Source organism: Rhinatrema bivittatum, chromosome 18 (genome assembly GCF_901001135.1).
Source record: "Rhinatrema bivittatum chromosome 18, aRhiBiv1.1, whole genome shotgun sequence".
NCBI lineage: Eukaryota > Metazoa > Chordata > Amphibia > Gymnophiona > Rhinatrematidae > Rhinatrema > Rhinatrema bivittatum.
The window spans coordinates 50918397-50937306 of NC_042632.1; the positions used below are offsets into that span (position 1 = coordinate 50918397).

Consider the following 18910-nt stretch of genomic DNA (forward strand, 5'->3'; position numbering starts at 1 on the left):
TTCTTAGCTCTTACCATACATTCTCTTCTGTAAAAAGAGTTTCATCTACTCGTCCCCCATCCATATTCTTGTCTACCAGCAATGGTCCTTCACCAGGGTCGTCTTTAGTGAACACTGAACTGAAATATTTAATATTTCCACCATTTCTTTGTCTCTTCACACATTGCTCCTTGTTGCCTTTCAATTTCACTCTACAACTTTGGACCTTCCTTCTTTATATCTGAAAAATGTTTTGTCACTTCGCTTTACCTCTTTGGCAATCTTTTCTTCTGCTTGACATTTTGCTTTCCCGATTTCTTCATCTCCCTCAGTTTCACCAGTCTTCTAGTTCTTCCTCTAGGGACATCCTCATTTTGACAAAGTCTGTGTAGTTGAAATCCAAAACTCTTCATGTGACTTCTCTGTATCCTATTTGTGATATCAAATTATACCGTATGATGATCACTAGTGCTCAGGTGGGCGCTCACCTGGACATTAGAGACGACATTCCCCTTAATGAGCACCAGGTCATATCACACCCTCCCTCTGTGGGTTCCATTACTATTTTTTTGATCAGAGCTTCTTGAAGGATATCCACTCTCTCTGCTTCTCATAGATTCTGCAGAAGGGATTTTCCAGTCTACATACAGAACATCAAAATCTCCAACAAGCACCACGTTTCCCTTCTTTCCCACCTTTTAGATATTTTTGACCAGAACCCTATCCATTTCTTCCGTTTGAGTTGGAGGACTGTAGCCCATACAAGTAAAAATGGATTTACCATCATTTTTTTAGGATGGCCCAATTTGCTTGTTCTCTTCCTCATGTCCCTTGCAGTTCGTTTGCTTGGATATCATTGTTTGACATAAAGAGCTACTCCTCCCCATCTCTGTCCTCCCTTACGTTATAGCCTGGCATGGCTCTATCCTAATCATGAGAAATGGTGAATATCTCTGTAATAGCAACAATGTCCAGGTCCGCCTCCACCACTAAGCCCTGCAGCTCTGGGATTTTATTGCCCAGTTGTGCCACCATCAAAATGACTCCCAAATAGGTTCCTCTGATGATGAAGTCTCCCAGCAGAAGCTTTTATGACATTTGATCCTGTTGAAGGGCTTCTGCGTGCATTCTGTGTCTTCTCAGACATTATTACAAATGCTATTGTGGGCGTTGCCTCATTTTCCAATGCAGAAACGTCATTATGTGGGGGTAACATAAGGGAGCATGGGTTTCTCTTCATCATAGGCCTTATTCTGCCAGAGTCCACTGTTATCTAGTTATTCCTGGGTTATATTTATTGCAAATTAACAAAACAGTCTAACTAAGGAAAGGTACTGCATATAGTATTAACTATAAAAGTCTGTTCACACTAAATGTATTAAGAAACCAAAGGAATCTTCATACCTGAAATGTCTGTGAGCACGTTGATAGATTCTGTGCTCAGATCTGCACTATAATTATTAGTATCTTGGTTTCCTATAGTACCTGAATGTAATCCACTTTGAAGTGCTGAAAAGTGGAATATAAAATCAAATATTACACTTCAAGCATCCCACAAGTTCAGTTCAAAATTGTTGTGTAAATACTCGAGAAACTTATCTTGTATTGTCCCCCTGACACAGAAATGATTTTTGAAAGATGGTCCCATGTTGGGGTTCATGTACATAAAAAGAAGGGGTGAAATACAAGATAATTTTCTTGATTATTTGCACAACAGTTGTGCCTGTATAAGTTTCTGTTGAGACCTCATTTGGGATGCTGTATACAGTTCTGGAGATTGTACCTTCAAAAGGCTATAAACTGGATGGAGTCTGGCCCAAGAGTGGCTATGTATTTAAAAATATATATTATTTGCTCTACCATTCTGGGTGAGTTACAGGAAAACATCCATAATAAATGACAAAATAAACAGAAACAAACTAAACACATCAACAATAAATAAAAGGCCAATACCGTGCCCTCAAATAAATCAATAAGTAAGCCTGCCCTAACTATAAGCAATGGTGGGCTAACCAGATATTTCTGCTGCACTCCCAAAGGCTTATGTAAATAAAAAAGCCTTAAGCTGTTTCCATAGTTGCACTGCATACAGCAATTGGCTTGTTGCAATTTCCACTTCAGTTTTTGTCTGCACATTTTGATTTATGCTGTGGCATCTTTATTCTGTATTTGTCTCCAACCTGAGGGTATATTGTGTAATCTATGAAGTGTTAAATATATCTGAGTAAAATCTTGTATCCATTTTTTGGTTGATAAATGCTGTCAAATGATTTAAAAAATAGTTTTGGTGGGTTGCCATAACTAGCCAGGGCTTTTATTGCCTTAGTGATGTTTTATAGCCACGTTGCCAGATACAATTAATGTCTGTCCAAGGTATGCAGAATCTAGGGGGAGGGGAGGTGCTCTACTACTTAGTTATTTAGATAAAATGTGAAAACATCATTGAAGATTTGACTCTAGAGCTGGCCCTGGGGTTACAACGGAGAAACCAACTAAGAGTACAACCTGGACATTTTTGGTGCATCTGCACCTTTAACTAGCAACTGAAACGCCACCGTATTCAACTAGCAAAACGGGAGATAGACTTGCTGCAACGACAAAATCTAAAAGCACTTTGTCTATTCAAAGCACACACACAGCTGCCACCGGAAGAGGCTGAGTGCGGGTGACCAAGCCTCGCTCTGGATCACAGCCTGCAAGCGAATGAATGGCTGTGACTCAGAGCGAGGCTTGGAACGCTTCTATCCTGTTTACAGGTTCCCGGAGTAAGGTGCCTATTGGAACTAACAGAACGTACCCAGGAGTTTGTGCCGACTCAGCTCACGCGGCAGTCACATGATAACTGCTGAGCCCAGGGGAAGGAGAACTTTGTTCTTATAGCTTTGGTGAGTTGGTGAAGGCTGCTGCATCTTTGTTTTAGCATGCACGAAAATGGCATTCAGAGCCAGGATGGGTTTTGCTCTGCTTGTGCCAGATGATAACTCAAGAAGTAAATATTGTATAGATGACAGTTTGCTCCATGCAGAGACTGATAGTGTTAACGGGGTTGTGTAGCAGTGTTTATGCAGTTTCAGAAGTTCTTACTTCCCATTGTGGTTGGAATGTAAGTATAACCTTGTAATATATGTATGGCACTGGTCTCTTGTAGTTTATTACTTCAGGGTTAACCAGACTATACAAGGTTAAGGCTGTAGAGACCTGCAGTTTAACTGATAGCCCAGCAGCAATAATGAAGTTACACACCACTTTAACATATAACAGCATTAAACTTTATTGAATAAGTAGCAGACTTAATCGTTCTGCTCACTCTGCAGACACATGCAAACTGTAGTAGCTTAGACATGAAATACTGCTCAAAGGTTTTAACTGGTGACAATTCAGCAGCTATCTCCAATCTTTACACAGTCTATGCATTTATTTCAGAGTCCCAGCTTGTGTCCTACTCTGAAACCCTTTGCATTTTACTAACGTGGGTTACATAAGGAGCAACTGTTGAAAACTATTTAATGATGCTTTTTTGAAGCATTACTTATAACTTGTTTTCTGATCTTTTTTTGTGAAAGTATCTTGAGTAAAGTTGGGTGGTTGCAGTGTGAGTTCACTTGGAGATGCAGAATGAAAACTACCAAACAAGTTGATACCTTCGATGCAACTCCAACATTTCTCTCTGCTTCAATGGCAAGGGGGAAAAGTGAATTGATTTCAGCAAGCCACCAACCAGGGCCCTGACTTTTACAGTTTGGGGAACTGTTGCACAAACATAAGGGATAAAAATACAGGACTGCTTCTAGGGCCAAGTCCAAAAGTAAAGCAAGTCAAGCAGCATTGTCTAAATTTTCAGAAAGGCTCATCATTCAGTAAAAATGTTGCTTGCAGTAAATTTGTATATGTTATCATAAGACTTGGGGATAACTGCACAGAGCAGTAGTTGCTACCCTTGGGAGAAATATGGGGTAACTGCACAGTAGGGCAGATTGGATGGACCATTTTAGGTTTTTTTCTGCCATCATTTCTATGTTTCTATATGTTAAGCTGTGGGTTATATGTTTTATATTGAACTAACTATATTTGTGACTAATTTTGGGCTTTCTGCATTAGGTCATTGAATGTGAAAATGGGTATGCGGGTGCTATGTAGTAAAATGGGAAGCGTTATACATGTGCAGTAGAACACTTTTTTTTGTATAGCGCTTCCTGCTTAGTCAGAAGTAAGGCTGGGATCTGGCCCCAGGAGCCAGTACCTGGGGATTCCCCCCAACTTGTTTAGTCCTGGTACTGCAGTGATTTTTCCTTAGCTGGGAGCCACACGGCCCTATATCCAGCCACTAGGTATGACTAGAAGTCCCTACCGCCAGGGGCTGTGCATGCTGCCTCTGCAGCATTCTCCGTCCCAGCTGAGCTGTGGGGGTTTTTTTTTTTTTTTTAATACTGTTTTCCAAAGTCTGTTTAATACTGTTTTCTAAAGTCATGCTAAACTAGCTTGTGTGATTATAATCTTGGAAATGTCCTTCAAAAAGTTAATTGTAGAAGAAAATTAGGTGAGATTTGTCAGCTTATCTGGTATCAGCTGTATGGTTATTGATGCTTTTGTTCTACTTGCTGTGTTGATCGTGTTTATGCAGACAGCACGGTTCTTAACATTATGAACTTAAAATGGGTGGTGAGAAGACCGTGTCATATTAGTCCTTCCGTCTGTTGTGAGTACTCTGAATTCCCCCCAATTAAAGCTGATTCCAAATGAGTGCTTGCGGCAGGTCTGGGACAGCGTATGTGCTTTGCATTAACATTTATGGTTACGCTGGTAGAGAGGCTTGCCAGATTATTGGTTTCTTTGCCAGTAGCTTAGCAGTTTCTTCTTCCTCTCTCAGCTGATAGTGGTGGTGGATCTCTGCTGAGCAGCACCATAAAACTCCCCCTGCATTTGGTGGGCGTTCCATTGAAAGAGAGCAGATTATTGGGGAGTTTGGGCCAAACCGAGCTGGCCCTGAATGCATGTTCAGCTAGCCAAAACAGGCTAGTCAACACACAGAGAATGAGAGGATGGGGGCTGGAATCCTGAAGGACGACATCAACTCTCTCCCTATTGTGGGGAAATCTGAAATGCTTTGTATCCTTGTCCCCAATTCATGCAGCCCCATTCATTTTCTTACTAGATGAATGCATTGTTGTTCTGCATTTTTCTATAAAGAAAAGCTTGAGGGATAGGAATAGGTGAACTCTGCATGCCTATAGCTAGGAATTAAACTTTCCTCTCACCTGTTTTTGAAGCGTACAAGAAATAATGAAGCTGATCATTCTGGATAACTATGACCAGGCCAGTGAGTGGGCTGCTAAATACATCAGAAATCGGATCATCCATTTTAACCCAGGCCCAAACAAATACTTCACCTTGGGGCTTCCTACAGGTAGGTATGAAGAGTGAATTACATCACATTGTTTCCTGCCAAGTAACCCAGCCCTGACAGGAGAGAAGGGAGAAGGTGCTAAACTGTGTTTCTGCGGCCTTTGCAGTTCCATGTTACGGGGCTTTATCTTCTTCTGTTCCGTTACCTGAGGCGACAATCTCTTCTGAAAAGATGTGTAATGTTCGGTCATTGAAGAGTTCTGCTTGGTCGAATGCTACAAACTCCTTTATGGTTTAAAATGAAACTTGTATGGCTAGGTCAGCGGTATATATAGAAGTCCATAAACTGTAGTTAACCAAGCAGACTCAAGAAATAGCCACTACTTCTCACTGTCGGTAGTGGCATGGCATCTATTTACTATTTGGGATTTTGCCAGATACCTGTAACCTGGATTGGCCACTGATGGAAACAGGATACTGGGCTTGAAGGGCAAATTCTCATGTTCTTATAGCTTACTTTATATTACAGAGTGCATGAGTGAAGACTGTACGTTGATATGGGCATGGGAAGGTCACATAGTGGTGATGGAGAGAGAGATGAGGCCTCATTATCCCTCTGCTACACTGCCAGCCCTCTTCAACTGTTTGGTCTTCAGGAAACTTTTTTTTTTTTTTTCTCGTTTACTTGTGGTCTGGGTGGTAACTTACATTCAGGCCGATATAGTAAAAGTCGCGGGAGAGCAGGCGAGCGCACAGGCCACTCTCCTGCGCGCGCGATTTAATATTGGCCCACTAGCGCGTCCCAGCGCTTCTTTTTGGACAGGAGCGGCGACTGTCAGCAAGTTTGACAGCCGACGCTTAATTTTGCCGGGGTCGGTTCTCAAACCCGCTGACAGCCACGGGTTCGGAAGCCGGCAAAATTGAGCATCCGGTTTTCAAGCCGCAGGCCGATTTAAAAAATTTTTTTTTTTCAATTTTTTTATTTTTAATTATTTTTAACGTTTGGGACCTCTGACTTAATAAAGCCATGATATTAAGTTGGAGGGTGTACAGAAAAGCTGTACACTTCCCTGGCGCCGGCGTTAATTTCTGAAAGTAAAATGTGCGGCTTGGCTGCACATTTTACTTACCAAATCGCATGGGAATAATTAATAGGTCCATCATCATGCATTTGCATGTTGCGGGCGCTATTAGTTTCGGGGGGGTTGGACACACATTTTAGACCCCTTACTGAATAAGGGGTAAAGCTAGCACGTCGAAAACGCGCGTCCAAACGCGGGTTAACAGTGCGCTCTGACGGAACTCCGCCGGAGCGCACTGTACTGTATCGGCCTGTTTGGTAGCAGTAGATTCTCTCTTCCCACTACTACCCTATCTACATCATCTAGACAACAATATGCCAGCTCGGATGGTTATAGCTGTTAAAGGACCTATTCTGTGCACTTTCCCATTTCAGAGATCATCCGCCTGTGCAGATATAGACTCTTGCCTTCTTTAAATGTTGCTCATCTGTACTTCTTGACTATCTATGAGCCTGAGAGCTCAGTGGCTTTGTCATAGCATTTGAATGGATGCCAGCACAGGATATGAGGTGCTGACCGTCACATAGTGATGAAATACAGGAATGAGAGAAGGATGTTTGTTGGCCTTGGGATATAATTGAATGCATGCACTGATCAGGCCAAATTAAACTTGCAAATGATAAAGGAGGAAAAAAGGAATTAGGAATTGGGGACCCAGAGAGGCTGGATATTGGGGGAAGGGGCAGAGCTCCTACATTTAGGCCTGATATTCACTTTCCTAAGTTAGGTGACTAGTACTGGAAATCAGTGTTGAGCGCCTAAGTTTCTGCCCTGCCCACGTTTTAGGTGCTCAGATCAAGGAGCCCGGCCCCTTAAGTCAGTGTTTTAGTTCTTTTGGATAACGGCCTCAGAGTGTTTCCCTGAACACTTTCTATAGACTGAGCACATCCGTGAGCCTGTGGGTACAAATGGATCTTCGGCTTTTGCTTGAATTGATCACTAAAGTTTACGGTTTTATGAAAGTGTTGTAGCTATAATTTGATGACAACATCTCATTATATAAATATGGGCCGAGCAGAGTTTCATTACTGAAGAAAGCGTTGCTTTGTCGTTTCTCAGGAAGCACCCCTCTAGGATGCTACAAAAAGCTGATTGAGTACCATAAGAATGGAGACCTGTCATTCCAGTATGTAAAAACCTTTAATATGGATGAGTATGTAGGTGAGTCTTCAATGATTGCTTTGGTTAACTCTGGCTCTGAGCACTGTGGTGTGTTGTGGGACTGAGACTTAGCCCCTATCATCTCCCTTTCATTCTGCCTTTAAATGTTTCATGTATTTATTTGTTTCTGATCAAACGAGACATCAGGAACTCTTTAAGATACAAAGGCGCCTCCTTATGTAACTGCCCTTCCGGCTCTGGTTTTGGAAGATGTAGCTGTCTGTGGGTCCCCTGGCCCAAGGACTATCATTGTGATTGCTGGATTAGATGAGACGATTCTATAAGTACGGGAAAATACCCTAGGTTAGTAGCAGTTGAAGGCGTCTGGCACCATTGAGCTTGGAAGAAACTGTGGGATCTCTGCCCAAAAAAAGGAAAAAAAAAAAGCTAAATAAGCAGTTTATGGTTTATTTATTTATATGTCGCCAGTACACGAGGCCCTTGGCATCCAACAATGAAACATTCACAATTAAAATGCAATAAAACATAAAATCATTAGAATGCATAGAATAGGAAGGGTCTAAAAGTGAACCTGAAGGATGACGTAATCCGTGCTGGTTTGGTTTGGGCTTTCTAGCGCCCGCCAGTCCTTTGTGAGCCTCTTTGAGACTTTGCTTGTCCGGAAGGCAACCCGAGCTGCTTTGTGTCCCCCAGGACTCCCCCGGGATCACCCCGAGAGCTATCACTCCTTCATGTGGAACAACTTCTTCAAGCACCTGGACATCTGTGCGGAGAACGCGCACATCCTGGACGGGAACGCGGCGGACCTGCAGGCGGAGTGCGACGCCTTCGAAGCGAAAATGAAAGCAGCTGGTGGAATAGAACTTTTTGTTGGAGGTAAAAGAAAAGCCGCCACGTTTGATGCCTAACCTACCTTGCAGGGCCTGATAAATGATCTTATGAGGGGAGGGAGGGTAAATGTTGTTGGTGAATAGGAGACAACCCCCCAGTGAGCTATTGGTGAGCTCTTTGCTTTTGGAATTCCTGTGATTTATTTCTGGATTTTTCTGCTGTGGGAAAGCGAAGGCTCGTAAGCTGTAGATTGGGTCCAAAATATTGGTCACAGAAGCCTTGTAAATGCTTAATGGTTGAAGGTTTGGGCAGGGAGAGCGGGAGATGTTAAGGTGCTTTATTTACTTTTTTTTTAATATAAAGCTTGATAAACTAATTGCTTCATCTTAACCGAATATAATTCAAAAACAGTTCAGCCAGAATCATTCAGGGTGAAAGAAGATCCACTTGCTCGTAGTCCAAGTCTTGTGTTTTTCCTTTACGCTGTTTGTGCCAGATGAGAGAGTGACTGCTGTACAGGTTTCCTTTCTCTCACACCAGTTGAATCGGGGCCAGTACAGAATTTTGGGAAGGCAGGACCTCTTTATATGCTCATTGGCATATTAAGAGCCAGCATGCACCTGGTCTCATGTTTGTGGTATCTGAAATAAGCACTTATAAATGTAGTTGCTAGCGTTTAAGGAATGTCTCTTTTGGAGGCTGGGTTCACTCAATGCTCCAGCAGTTCTAGCAGGAATTGTTGACTCGTTCTGCAGAAGTTCCACATTCACAGAATTAATGTGAGTCTCGTCTTGGGCCTGTCTGAAACCTTGCCCCTTGTATTATGTGCAATAACAGTTTTAGTAGCAAGCACATGTAATGACTGGCTTCCATGGGGCAATGTGGCTCGTGGGCTACACATGGAGATGGGGGGGGGGGGGGGGGAGAGAGTTCAAATAGTGATCAACTCTTAAGGGCTATGGGCCAGGTACTGATAGGCACTGCACTGCCAGTTCTGCTTTATTCTAAATGGAATGAGACTTAAAAAAAAATGATGTGGGATTTTTTTTTTTTTTTACCTGCCTCAAGTTGCAGATTTGAGTTTCTAAGCCCTACCACTAACGCAGACCTGCAGCCACAGCACAGCATCCCCCCTCCCCATGGGGAACTATATTTCCCACCTTTCCCAGTCTCCCTTTATCCTGAGGGAAGTGTGTGGCAGGACTACATTTCCCAGTGTCCATCCCTTACCTTATGGTACGGCATCTTCAGGTCACATGACTATTTTTCCCTCTCCCCAGTTGCCATGATGGATGATGGAACTTTCTTCCTTCTGACAAGGGTTGGACTTATTTCAGAGGGTAGGGCTGCTTTTTAAAAACATCTCTTCTGAGACCTGGCAGTACTGAGAGGGGAGGATGCTAGGCAAACCAAAAACTAGGGTGTGTCTACTTAAAAGGATTTTAAAAGCAGGAGGAAAGTCCAGGCAAATTCTGGAAAAACAGTATTTTTAAGAGCTCTGTCTCTTAGCACTCTCTTTCAAAAAATGTGCTCCCCATGACATTATGGGAAACTCATCCCATAAGAGGTCCTTCAGATCTATCACTGAATTAGGGTTATGGTCAGTATCTTTTATTAGATCAACATAGGAATTATTAAAAAATGCTGGTGCCCATGAGCTTTTTCAGACCACTTCACCTTCAGATGATGTGGTCTCAAAGGTTCATGACCATCAGTTGTCTTTGGATAATTCATATGTTGCTCCAGTGAAAGGTACCTCAACGCACAAAGGAACTGGTTTTCTTCCCAGACCACCGTGGCTGTTAGAAATGCCGGCCGCCTTAGCCTGTTCTGTCTCTCCTCCACATGGGGTTTCTTGGTCCTTCACCGTCCTGAGCGATGTGCCCTTATTGTCGCCGGTGCTGAGTCGCTCCGTGCTGATGCCGCTCCGATTCCTTTTTCCCACAGGCATTGGTCCCGACGGACACATCGCTTTCAATGAGCCGGGATCAAGCCTGGTGTCCAGAACCAGGGTGAAAACGTTGGCCATGGACACCATCCTAGCCAACGCCAGGTTCTTCGATGGCAATCTCTCCAAAGTTCCCACGATGGCGTTGACTGTTGGAGTGGGCACCGTCATGGATGCCAGGGAGGTAAGGGGGACGGGTCTGGTAAAGGTCTCGCCCTGCACCGCTGCGTGTAAAGCTGACTGCATACATTTTTTGCTTAGCTCGTTGGTTTGTTTGGGGGTTGGTTTTTTTTTCCTTGAAGACTGTCCATTGGTGAGAAAAAGGGAAACGATTTTCTTAAATTATTTTGACCTTTGTACACAGCATTGTACCATGGAAATAAGCATTCAGGTTTGAGAAGTCCCTGTCCAAAAGAGCTTAAAACTAAGGTGGTACCTGAGGGAATGGGAGAGAAAATGACTGGAGTGGCGTTGATTTTATTGATTTATATCCTGCGGGGGATGTGGGATTTCAGCCCTAGTCTCCATGGTCCCTAGCCCATTGCACTAACCACTAAGCCACGCCTTTCTCTAGCACCCTAGGCCAAGGTACTTTTATAACAAACGATATCCAGCGGCAGATCCCTGCCCCAAAGAGTTAGATTTCAGTTTAAGCATCTACGTGAGGCACCAGGAGAAAAAGTACCTATAGTGCCCAAATGTAATCCACTCTGAAGTGCCTGGGAAGGGGAATATAAACCAGATAAAAAAAAAAGTGGCCTGCCCAGAGTCGCAGAGGGCTGATGGAGAAAGTCGAATGTGAATCTGGCAGCCATGATTCCAACCCCTAGCCCACTGCCCACCCACCCCCAGTGAGTTTAAATTGTCTTTTATCTGTGAATGAAAAGGCTAGGAGAGTGGTCTGGCTGGGTGGAACTATCCTTCTGGCAAGTGAAGAAACTTCATCAAATAACCGTCATGTTAGGCTACCACTGTATTACAGAGAGAGTCCAAAATTTGCTCTAGGGAAAACAGCTGGGATCAGATTTGAACGAACAATTCCAGGTCCAGGCTACCATTTCTCCTTTTAGGGACATCTAACCCCCCACCGCTTCCACGATATCCAATGCTGCAGCCTGATTTTCAAGCAGTGCGTTAGTTCCGAATGCAGGGCAGCCTCTCAAACTTGATGAAATGTAAAAGTATATACATCATTTCTGTCAATTGTGGGGGACCTCTGGGAACCTCCTGTTCTGTGGTCTTTTCATGCCAGATGTGAAATGAGTGATTCGGGGCATGGTCATGGACGTATATCCTGTACTGTGTGCATCACCTACATTTTTATTTATTTATATATTAAATATTGGATGACTTGCTTTATAGAATCCCATCAAGCTGAGGTACAGTAACAAAATTCTGTATCATAATAACATAATACATGCAGACAGACTCAACATACAATCATCAAGTAAAAACAGTAACATAAAATTCCATTTTCTTCACACTCCCGATTCTCTAACTTATTGCAATCCTTAAATTTGACTCCCGTCACCTATCCTAGCACTTGGATAAACTAATTAACTAAAAGATCTTATATTCTGCCTTCTAATTGCAAGACACTGTCAACATGCGCAATTCATAACCTGTTTTATTTGTTAATAATGTAACTATTTTTTTGTATGTGAAGTTTGCTATGTTGTAATTTGAACTACAAGTATGGAAGTTGCAGAATATGTTTGATTAAATAAGTAAATAAACCATGTGTTTAAATGGCAGGAAAAAAAAAAGTTTTAAAATGTTTGGGGGTTTTCCCAGCTTTCCGTAATGTTTTCTGGTAATAGTCTGAAGTTGCGCTTTGCACAAACTTGTAAGGATCTCACCGTAAAGAATTGGCTGCATTTGTGTGTTGGTTACTCTGTCAAGTTTCAAAAGCCGTGCTTGAGCTGACGTTTTGGAACAGTTACTGATTTTGTTTCCTTAGTATCTGCTTTCAGTATCCCACTAAAAACTTATTTTAGCAGCTATAATTAATACAGAATACAATATTTTATTTTATTTATTTATAGATTCTTTTATACCGCGGTACGTATAGTTATACATCACCTCGGTTTACAGTGTAACAAATTAGCAACAGGCTTTACATGTAACAGTTTAAAAAACAGTAAAACATTTGACAGCAACAGGCTTTACAGAAACAAGGGTTTTAAAGATAATATGCATACATCATTAAATATCAAACAATAAAATATAAATAACCATGTATTCGCAGGAGCAAATTAACTGTCAGCAGCGAGACCAATGTCACATTGCATACAATAGCCTAAATTGAGTAACAGTGGGGGGGTATGGAATAGCAGAATGTAAATACAAAACGCGAGGAAAAGAACTTGGAGCCAGTGAGGAATAATAAGGGATAGCTGAATTTTTAGGTTAGATGAGATTCATAGAGTGAATGCTTGTTCAAACAACCATGTTTTAAGGTTTTGTTTGAAGGTTTTGTGACAGGATTCAAGACAATAAAAATAATTTTATCATGTAAAGCACCCCTTTTTTTTTTTTTTTTAGCATTGCCTCCCCTCTGTGGCTGTGTAACTGTGTGAAACTACGTGCATGGTGTAATGGCCTGTGTGCACTGCTTTGCAGCACGCGGACGTCCGAGAGCTGGGAAAAGGGGCGGAGACTGAGTGTAGCCGCGTAAATGCCTTTTTTTTTCTGGTCATTTCTGATGGACCCCTATGCTAGTATAGAATAGAGCACAGCAACGATTAACATTTTCCTAGAAATGTGCATAAATTTCATGTCAGGAAATAGATATGCGTGGCAAGCTTTCTGTCTTTTTTTTTTTTTTTTTCTCCTCTGGAGAAAGCCAGGTTTTATTCATAACCTTTATTGGAATGATGAACCGAGAGCTTGTGCTTCTGTCGTGCAGGTCATGATTCTCATCACAGGAGCGCACAAGGCATTCGCCTTGTATAAAGCGATTGAGGAAGGTGTGAACCACATGTGGACGGTCTCCGCTTTCCAGCAGCACCCAAGCACGGTTTTTGTCTGTGATGAGGACGCCACGCTGGAGCTGAGGGTTAAAACGGTTAAGTATTTCAAAGGTATGCAGTGGCGCACGGCCTAAGAAGCATCATCACGGCGGCCACCACGGCTCCCTTGGTTCATGGACCTCTCCCTGACGGACGGTGCTAGGGAGAGGAACATTTTGCCTCTCGGAGCAAATCACATCAATAGCTGAAAGGCTTTGATCGGACCTGAGGTTAAAAATAGTGGTGAGTGAAGGTTAACGTTTCATTCACAGGCCACCATGTCTCCAGCCAGTGGAAAATGCAGTGGAATCTGTTTCCGCAGCAGGAGAAACGGCACAGCCCAATGCACTGTGAGTCCTTTAATACAGCGTGGGCCCCTTACACTTGCACGCTGGTCATTGGCAACTCAAAACATTAATCAAAAACTATTACTTACCATAGCAACTGGCTGCCATGCATGCTAATGAGCTCCTGGGGGGATCAAAGAGCATTTCCTTGTTAGGAACAACTGCCACCCATATAACACAGGCCGATGCATTAAGATGCGTGCAAAAAACAGGGGCACAATATCGGCTCCTATTTTCCTAACGAATGTGCAGCCGCATCCCCTGTGCACTCGATGCAGTAATCAAATGAGAATGAAAGCGGAGTGGTGTAAAAAAGGGTGCGCTGAGGGGGAAATGTATTGCTGGTGCTCAGACTTTTATTGCATCAGACGCACAGGGGTCTAAATTGGGTGTTCAGAACAAAAGTGCACTTTTTTCAGCTTATATTGCAGAACAGGGGTGGCCAGGTTTTCAGGATATCCCCAATGAATATGCATGAGAGGGATTTGCATATAATGGAGGCAGTGCATATAAATCTCTCTCATGCATATTCATTGGGGATATCCTGAAAACCTGGCCTGTTTGTGGCTCTCAAGGACTGGAGTTCGCCACCCCTGTTGTAGAAATGTATGTTTGCTAATTTTAATGTTGGAAAATGCTTTTTGAAAACCAAGCTTTCACCCCCATGTGGTGTTGAGAGCTTACAGGTTACATTAGGGGTGCAGGGAGACAAAAAACTTTACCACCTTATACAATATCAAAATATATATAATCATTCCATTTCAAAGGCTAAACAGCTACAGGAGAACAAACCCCACATTAAGCAGCCAGTCGCACACCATTCCTAGCTAATCATTACCCGTTCACGCCAATCCTAAAAATAGTGTGCAATGCACTCTTTTTTTGATTGTGCAATAAACCTGCCACATATTATGTTGGACTAATTGAAACATTTGTTACATATACTTGAAACGAACAGTGAGGCATATATAAAGCACTCTCAATGAGAAGGATACATTTTAAAGGATACTTTTTAAATCCCTTGGCCAGTTTCCGTTATATAAAGTCCAGTGCTAAATATATTTAACTATGCAAATATATCTCTCTATATATAATACAAAAAACTAACACCCCTAAATTGTTAAAGGTGACCATTTTACAAAGCCTTTTTAATATACCAAGTCTTTTTTTTACAAAATGTATTGCCCACATCACCTTACACAGGTTCACATCAATATTATACATAAGAATATTCCCCTCTTACTACTTTCAGCATCCACACTAAAACTTTCATGAGTAATCCACAAGTTATTGTAAATGAACCTTCTACCTAAATTTACCTTATACAAGGTTTCCAAATTGCAAGTACAAATAGCTTGTCTCACACGTTCAGCCGAGTATCAGCGTTCACTCCCAACAGGTGCCTCTCTTTCTTGCCAGCTAGCGGCTTCATCAGGGGGGGATAAACAAATCAAACCGTTCTGTGGCCATTTCCAAAGGTTGAAAAATGACATGCAGTGTCGTTCTCCTCAGAACGACAAGTAGATCTCATGGGCTTGCTGTCAGGCAGATGTTTTAAACATTTTGCAATTTGTAGCACAGGTTTATCCTATGGTTCTATATCAGGCAACGGCTCTCAAAAATCTCAATGATTACTCATTCATATTATCATATTATATAATATTCATATTATCATGCTCGCAGATAGACCACTGTTTTGAATTAAAGGCAGTAGGTGGTCTGTCTGCAAGCGTTTACTTTTTGAAGTGAGTATGTATATGTTATAAAGCAAATATATATTTTTTCTCTCTTGTTTTCTTGTACTAATATAATAAGTGCTGGTTTAAAAATATCTTAACAAACCTGAGGATCTCTTCCTTCAGGTACAGCTTGTATGCAAACTTTAGAGCTTGGGCCAAAGCAAAATATTATGTAAACTCCACCAAACTATGGATATGAGGTTGAAGATTCATCTAATTATAAAGGGATCCGGATCAGTTATCCGTTCACCACTTTATATGAAGTTATGGAAATCTGCTCTGCCTGCTGTTCGTTTCATTTGCCTCTCAGAGTTGGGCATTGCCTTCCTCAACTTATCGATAAAGTCCAGATAACTATAAAAATCTTTCCAATTGATCTTGCAAAAAAAAAAAAAAAAATCCCAGATATAATTAGTGGTAGAAGACAAACAAAAAAACTGTGCTTGGTGAAATATTTTGCTTGAGGATACCCATTCAAATCCTGGCCTTTTCCTTCAGACATTTTTTTAGATCATCTTAAAATACATTTTTAATCCAGTGCTTATTAAATCAGTTATTTTTTTTCCACCTTGTTTTCTTATGTTTGCTGTAAAATTTATACTTTGACTTGATCAGGGAAAGCAAAGAAGCTGTAAATTCAGTCAGATCAGGAGGACACATTTATCGCAACACAGAAAAACAACTTTTGTTTTGAGCCCTCCTCAACTGTGCATTAACATTTACTCCCACCTCCAGCACTGGAATTAATTTCCTCATATTAAAAGGAATTTACAGGAATGGGCGCTATCCGGTATGTGCTTGTTGGCATGTACATTTTAGGCATGTTAATATCCTTGTTGTATAGGCAACTGCTATTACATGCACAAAATTCACGCTCAGCCGTGAGTAAAACCATGTGCTCAGCTGGACGCACCTTATTGTATCAGCCTATAAATGCAAATTTTTCCCAACAGTGAAACAATAATATAAAATTTTTTATTTTTTTTTAATTTCGGTGTTATTTTGCTCGTCTCCTAAGAGTTATTTTGGTTGTGGAAATCCTACCGGTTTTTCTCTTTATTTTTGATTGGGACATGTCACCAATTCCAAACAAAATAAACCTATTGTGAGAAATCACGGTAGACCTAATAAAAAAATTCAAGGGTGTGCACGATGCCCTAAATAGATGAGCTTCCTGCTTAGGCTAGTTGGTGGGGGTGTATACATAAATATGCCAAATACTGTGCTGTAGTACCTCCAGTGCACTTGAGTAATAGTCTTGTCTGAACTACCCCTCCCCTTGTTCCAGGGTGCGTGTCCTGGCTTATTAGGGCCTTGGGAGGGACTGGTAATGGGAGGAGGGATGGGGCTATAAGGGTTATTAGTGGGTCACTTCCATCAGCCAATTAATTTCCTTCTTCCAGCCCTGGGGCCTGAGCCCTGAGCCCATCACTTCTGCACCTGCATCCTGCTTGTTCCCGATGGACAGGGGACCTGGATTCCTACCCCGTACATCAGGCTACCATCACATGACGACTGTTTAAATAAAACTGAGGGAAAAAGATGTCAATCTTTTTTTCTTTTTAATATGTTTAGGTCTGATGCATGTTCACAACAAACTTGTGGATCCTCTCTACAGCATGAAGGAGAAAGGAAACGAGATCAATCCCACAGCAAAGAAACCATACAGCGATTGAGCTTTTCTAAATAGCCTGGTCCAGGATTTCATTAAGTGATTTTTCTCTTAATTTGAGTTTTGTAAAATTGAAAGGACTGTTTTCTTGGACTTTGAGATACTTAAAAAAAAAACAAAAAACAAAAAACAAACCAGCTAAGAAAAGAGAGAAGTCTAACTTGATCTGATCTTAGGCTGGAAACTGTAGAATCACAATTTATTGTACATGGAAAGTGTGCAAAGAAGGGTCTCCAGCATTCCTCTCCTTAAATACAAACAGCAATAGAATAAAGTATACAGACCACTTTTGTACGGCTCATGGATGACCAAAGCCAATTGTCACAAGTGGTTCTTGCAGCTGTGAGCCTTATTCTTTCCTGGTTTAGTAAATATGCTGCTTCAGCAGTTGAAGTTGAGCACTCCTTAGAAAATTGATAGTCTATGCATTTATTTACCTCTGTCAGTGTTTTTCCTAGCTCTTAAGTTGAGATGGTTTCTTTGTAATACAGAGCCTGAAGTTCACGTGAAGGGGTTTTTCACTTCAGTGCTATAACAAAAGCAGGGTCAGTCTGAGGCAAGAGCCAATGGGCTGGTACCTTATTCATGACTGGGGAGCAAAAGGGGTCATATGGCTGTCAGGAAGAGGTAATGGCTCTAGATTTACAGTTTGGGGCCAAGTATCAGTTTAGACAGAAAAGACCTGAGATCTTTGGAAATATACAGTATTTAAAACTAATACATGATTGGGCACGAGCAGTTGGGTTCAGGGCAACGTGCGCGTAAAAATGAGATTCTGCCATATTTGGTCAGATGTTTCTGTAAGAAATTTCAAGTTGGCAGCTCTCTAAGAAAATGTGAAGGTTTTTTGTTTCATGTTCACATCAGTCAAGATGCAGTGTTTAATGTTATTTCTGTACGGGCATGTATTGCAGAGTTCTTATGTTGTTACCTTCACAAATTGCTTTACTGATTTAATATGATTATGCTGACTTTGCATTTACTGTTGCAAGTAAGTACTGTATCTATTACTTTGTGCTTTTTGGTCCTCTCATGCTTTTCTTGCGGTTATCAACATTTGCTGGATTAAAGGGAAAAAGTGCCAATTTTGAATAGTAATGTTTTTCAATAAAATAAGTGGCTGGTGAAAAAGACACATACCATGCTCAGTGTACATTTGTTTTTCCTCTAGTCAGTTTAGACATTTTTTTTCACCTACAATATTTTTGCTAAATCTGACTGGAAGCTGCGGTGTGTTAATTTATACTAATATATTAAAAAAAACAAACCATGATGCAGTTAATTTGATTATTTATATAACACATTCAGTAAGTGCAGCGTTTGAAATGATAAATGAAGGTGGCCTATTTCCTAAAGTGATAGCCAGAGCACATATTCCCCTATCGCTCGACAAACCTGATGCTATTGATCAGCTAAGGTGTCTGTAAATACCTCTCATGGAAATTTAGAGAGGCTTCTGGTTGGGGCAGTTAGTGCCACTGTCATCTCTCTACAGATAGTAATTGTAAATTTTTAATTAGGAGGGGGAAGGAGGAGGGTGCAAGGCTGTAACATTCACTTAGAGTACCTAATACTCTTACACCTGCACCACCTGTGGAGAGAAGAGGCAGCCTGCCAGGTTTTCATGAAAGACCAAGCACTTTTCCCCCAAAAAACAAGCCCAAAACACATGTAATTGAAACACCAATGTCTGTGTGATAATAAAATGTATTGAAGGCATTTGTTTAGTGGAAATTTACCAGAAGGGTTCCAGGAGGCACCGCTAGGTCTTGAGGCCCTCTCTGAAACTCTCTCACACTTAGATAACACATTTATTTTTTCTCTTTGTACATCACA

General features: G+C 41.5%; 1 protein-coding gene across 3 annotated transcripts; it reads left to right on the forward strand.

Moving 5' to 3' along the window:
- The first annotated feature begins 2697 nt into the window (after positions 1–2697).
- On the forward strand, positions 2698–18207 carry GNPDA1 (glucosamine-6-phosphate deaminase 1). Of its 3 annotated transcripts, none has more exons than XM_029583562.1 (7): positions 2698–2864; positions 5247–5383; positions 7464–7565; positions 8220–8402; positions 10305–10489; positions 13214–13388; positions 16978–18207. In XM_029583562.1, exons 2-7 carry the CDS (start codon positions 5260–5262, stop codon positions 17076–17078), a joined length of 870 nt encoding a protein of 289 aa, XP_029439422.1. In that variant the 5' UTR covers positions 2698–2864; positions 5247–5259; the 3' UTR covers positions 17079–18207. The 3 variants fall into 3 exon arrangements, with proteins under 3 accessions (XP_029439422.1, XP_029439421.1, XP_029439423.1); XM_029583561.1 differs by lacking the exon at positions 2698–2864 and adding an exon at positions 2871–3082; XM_029583563.1 differs by lacking the exons at positions 2698–2864; positions 7464–7565 and adding an exon at positions 2871–3082.
- The last annotated feature ends 703 nt before the right edge of the window (positions 18208–18910 follow it).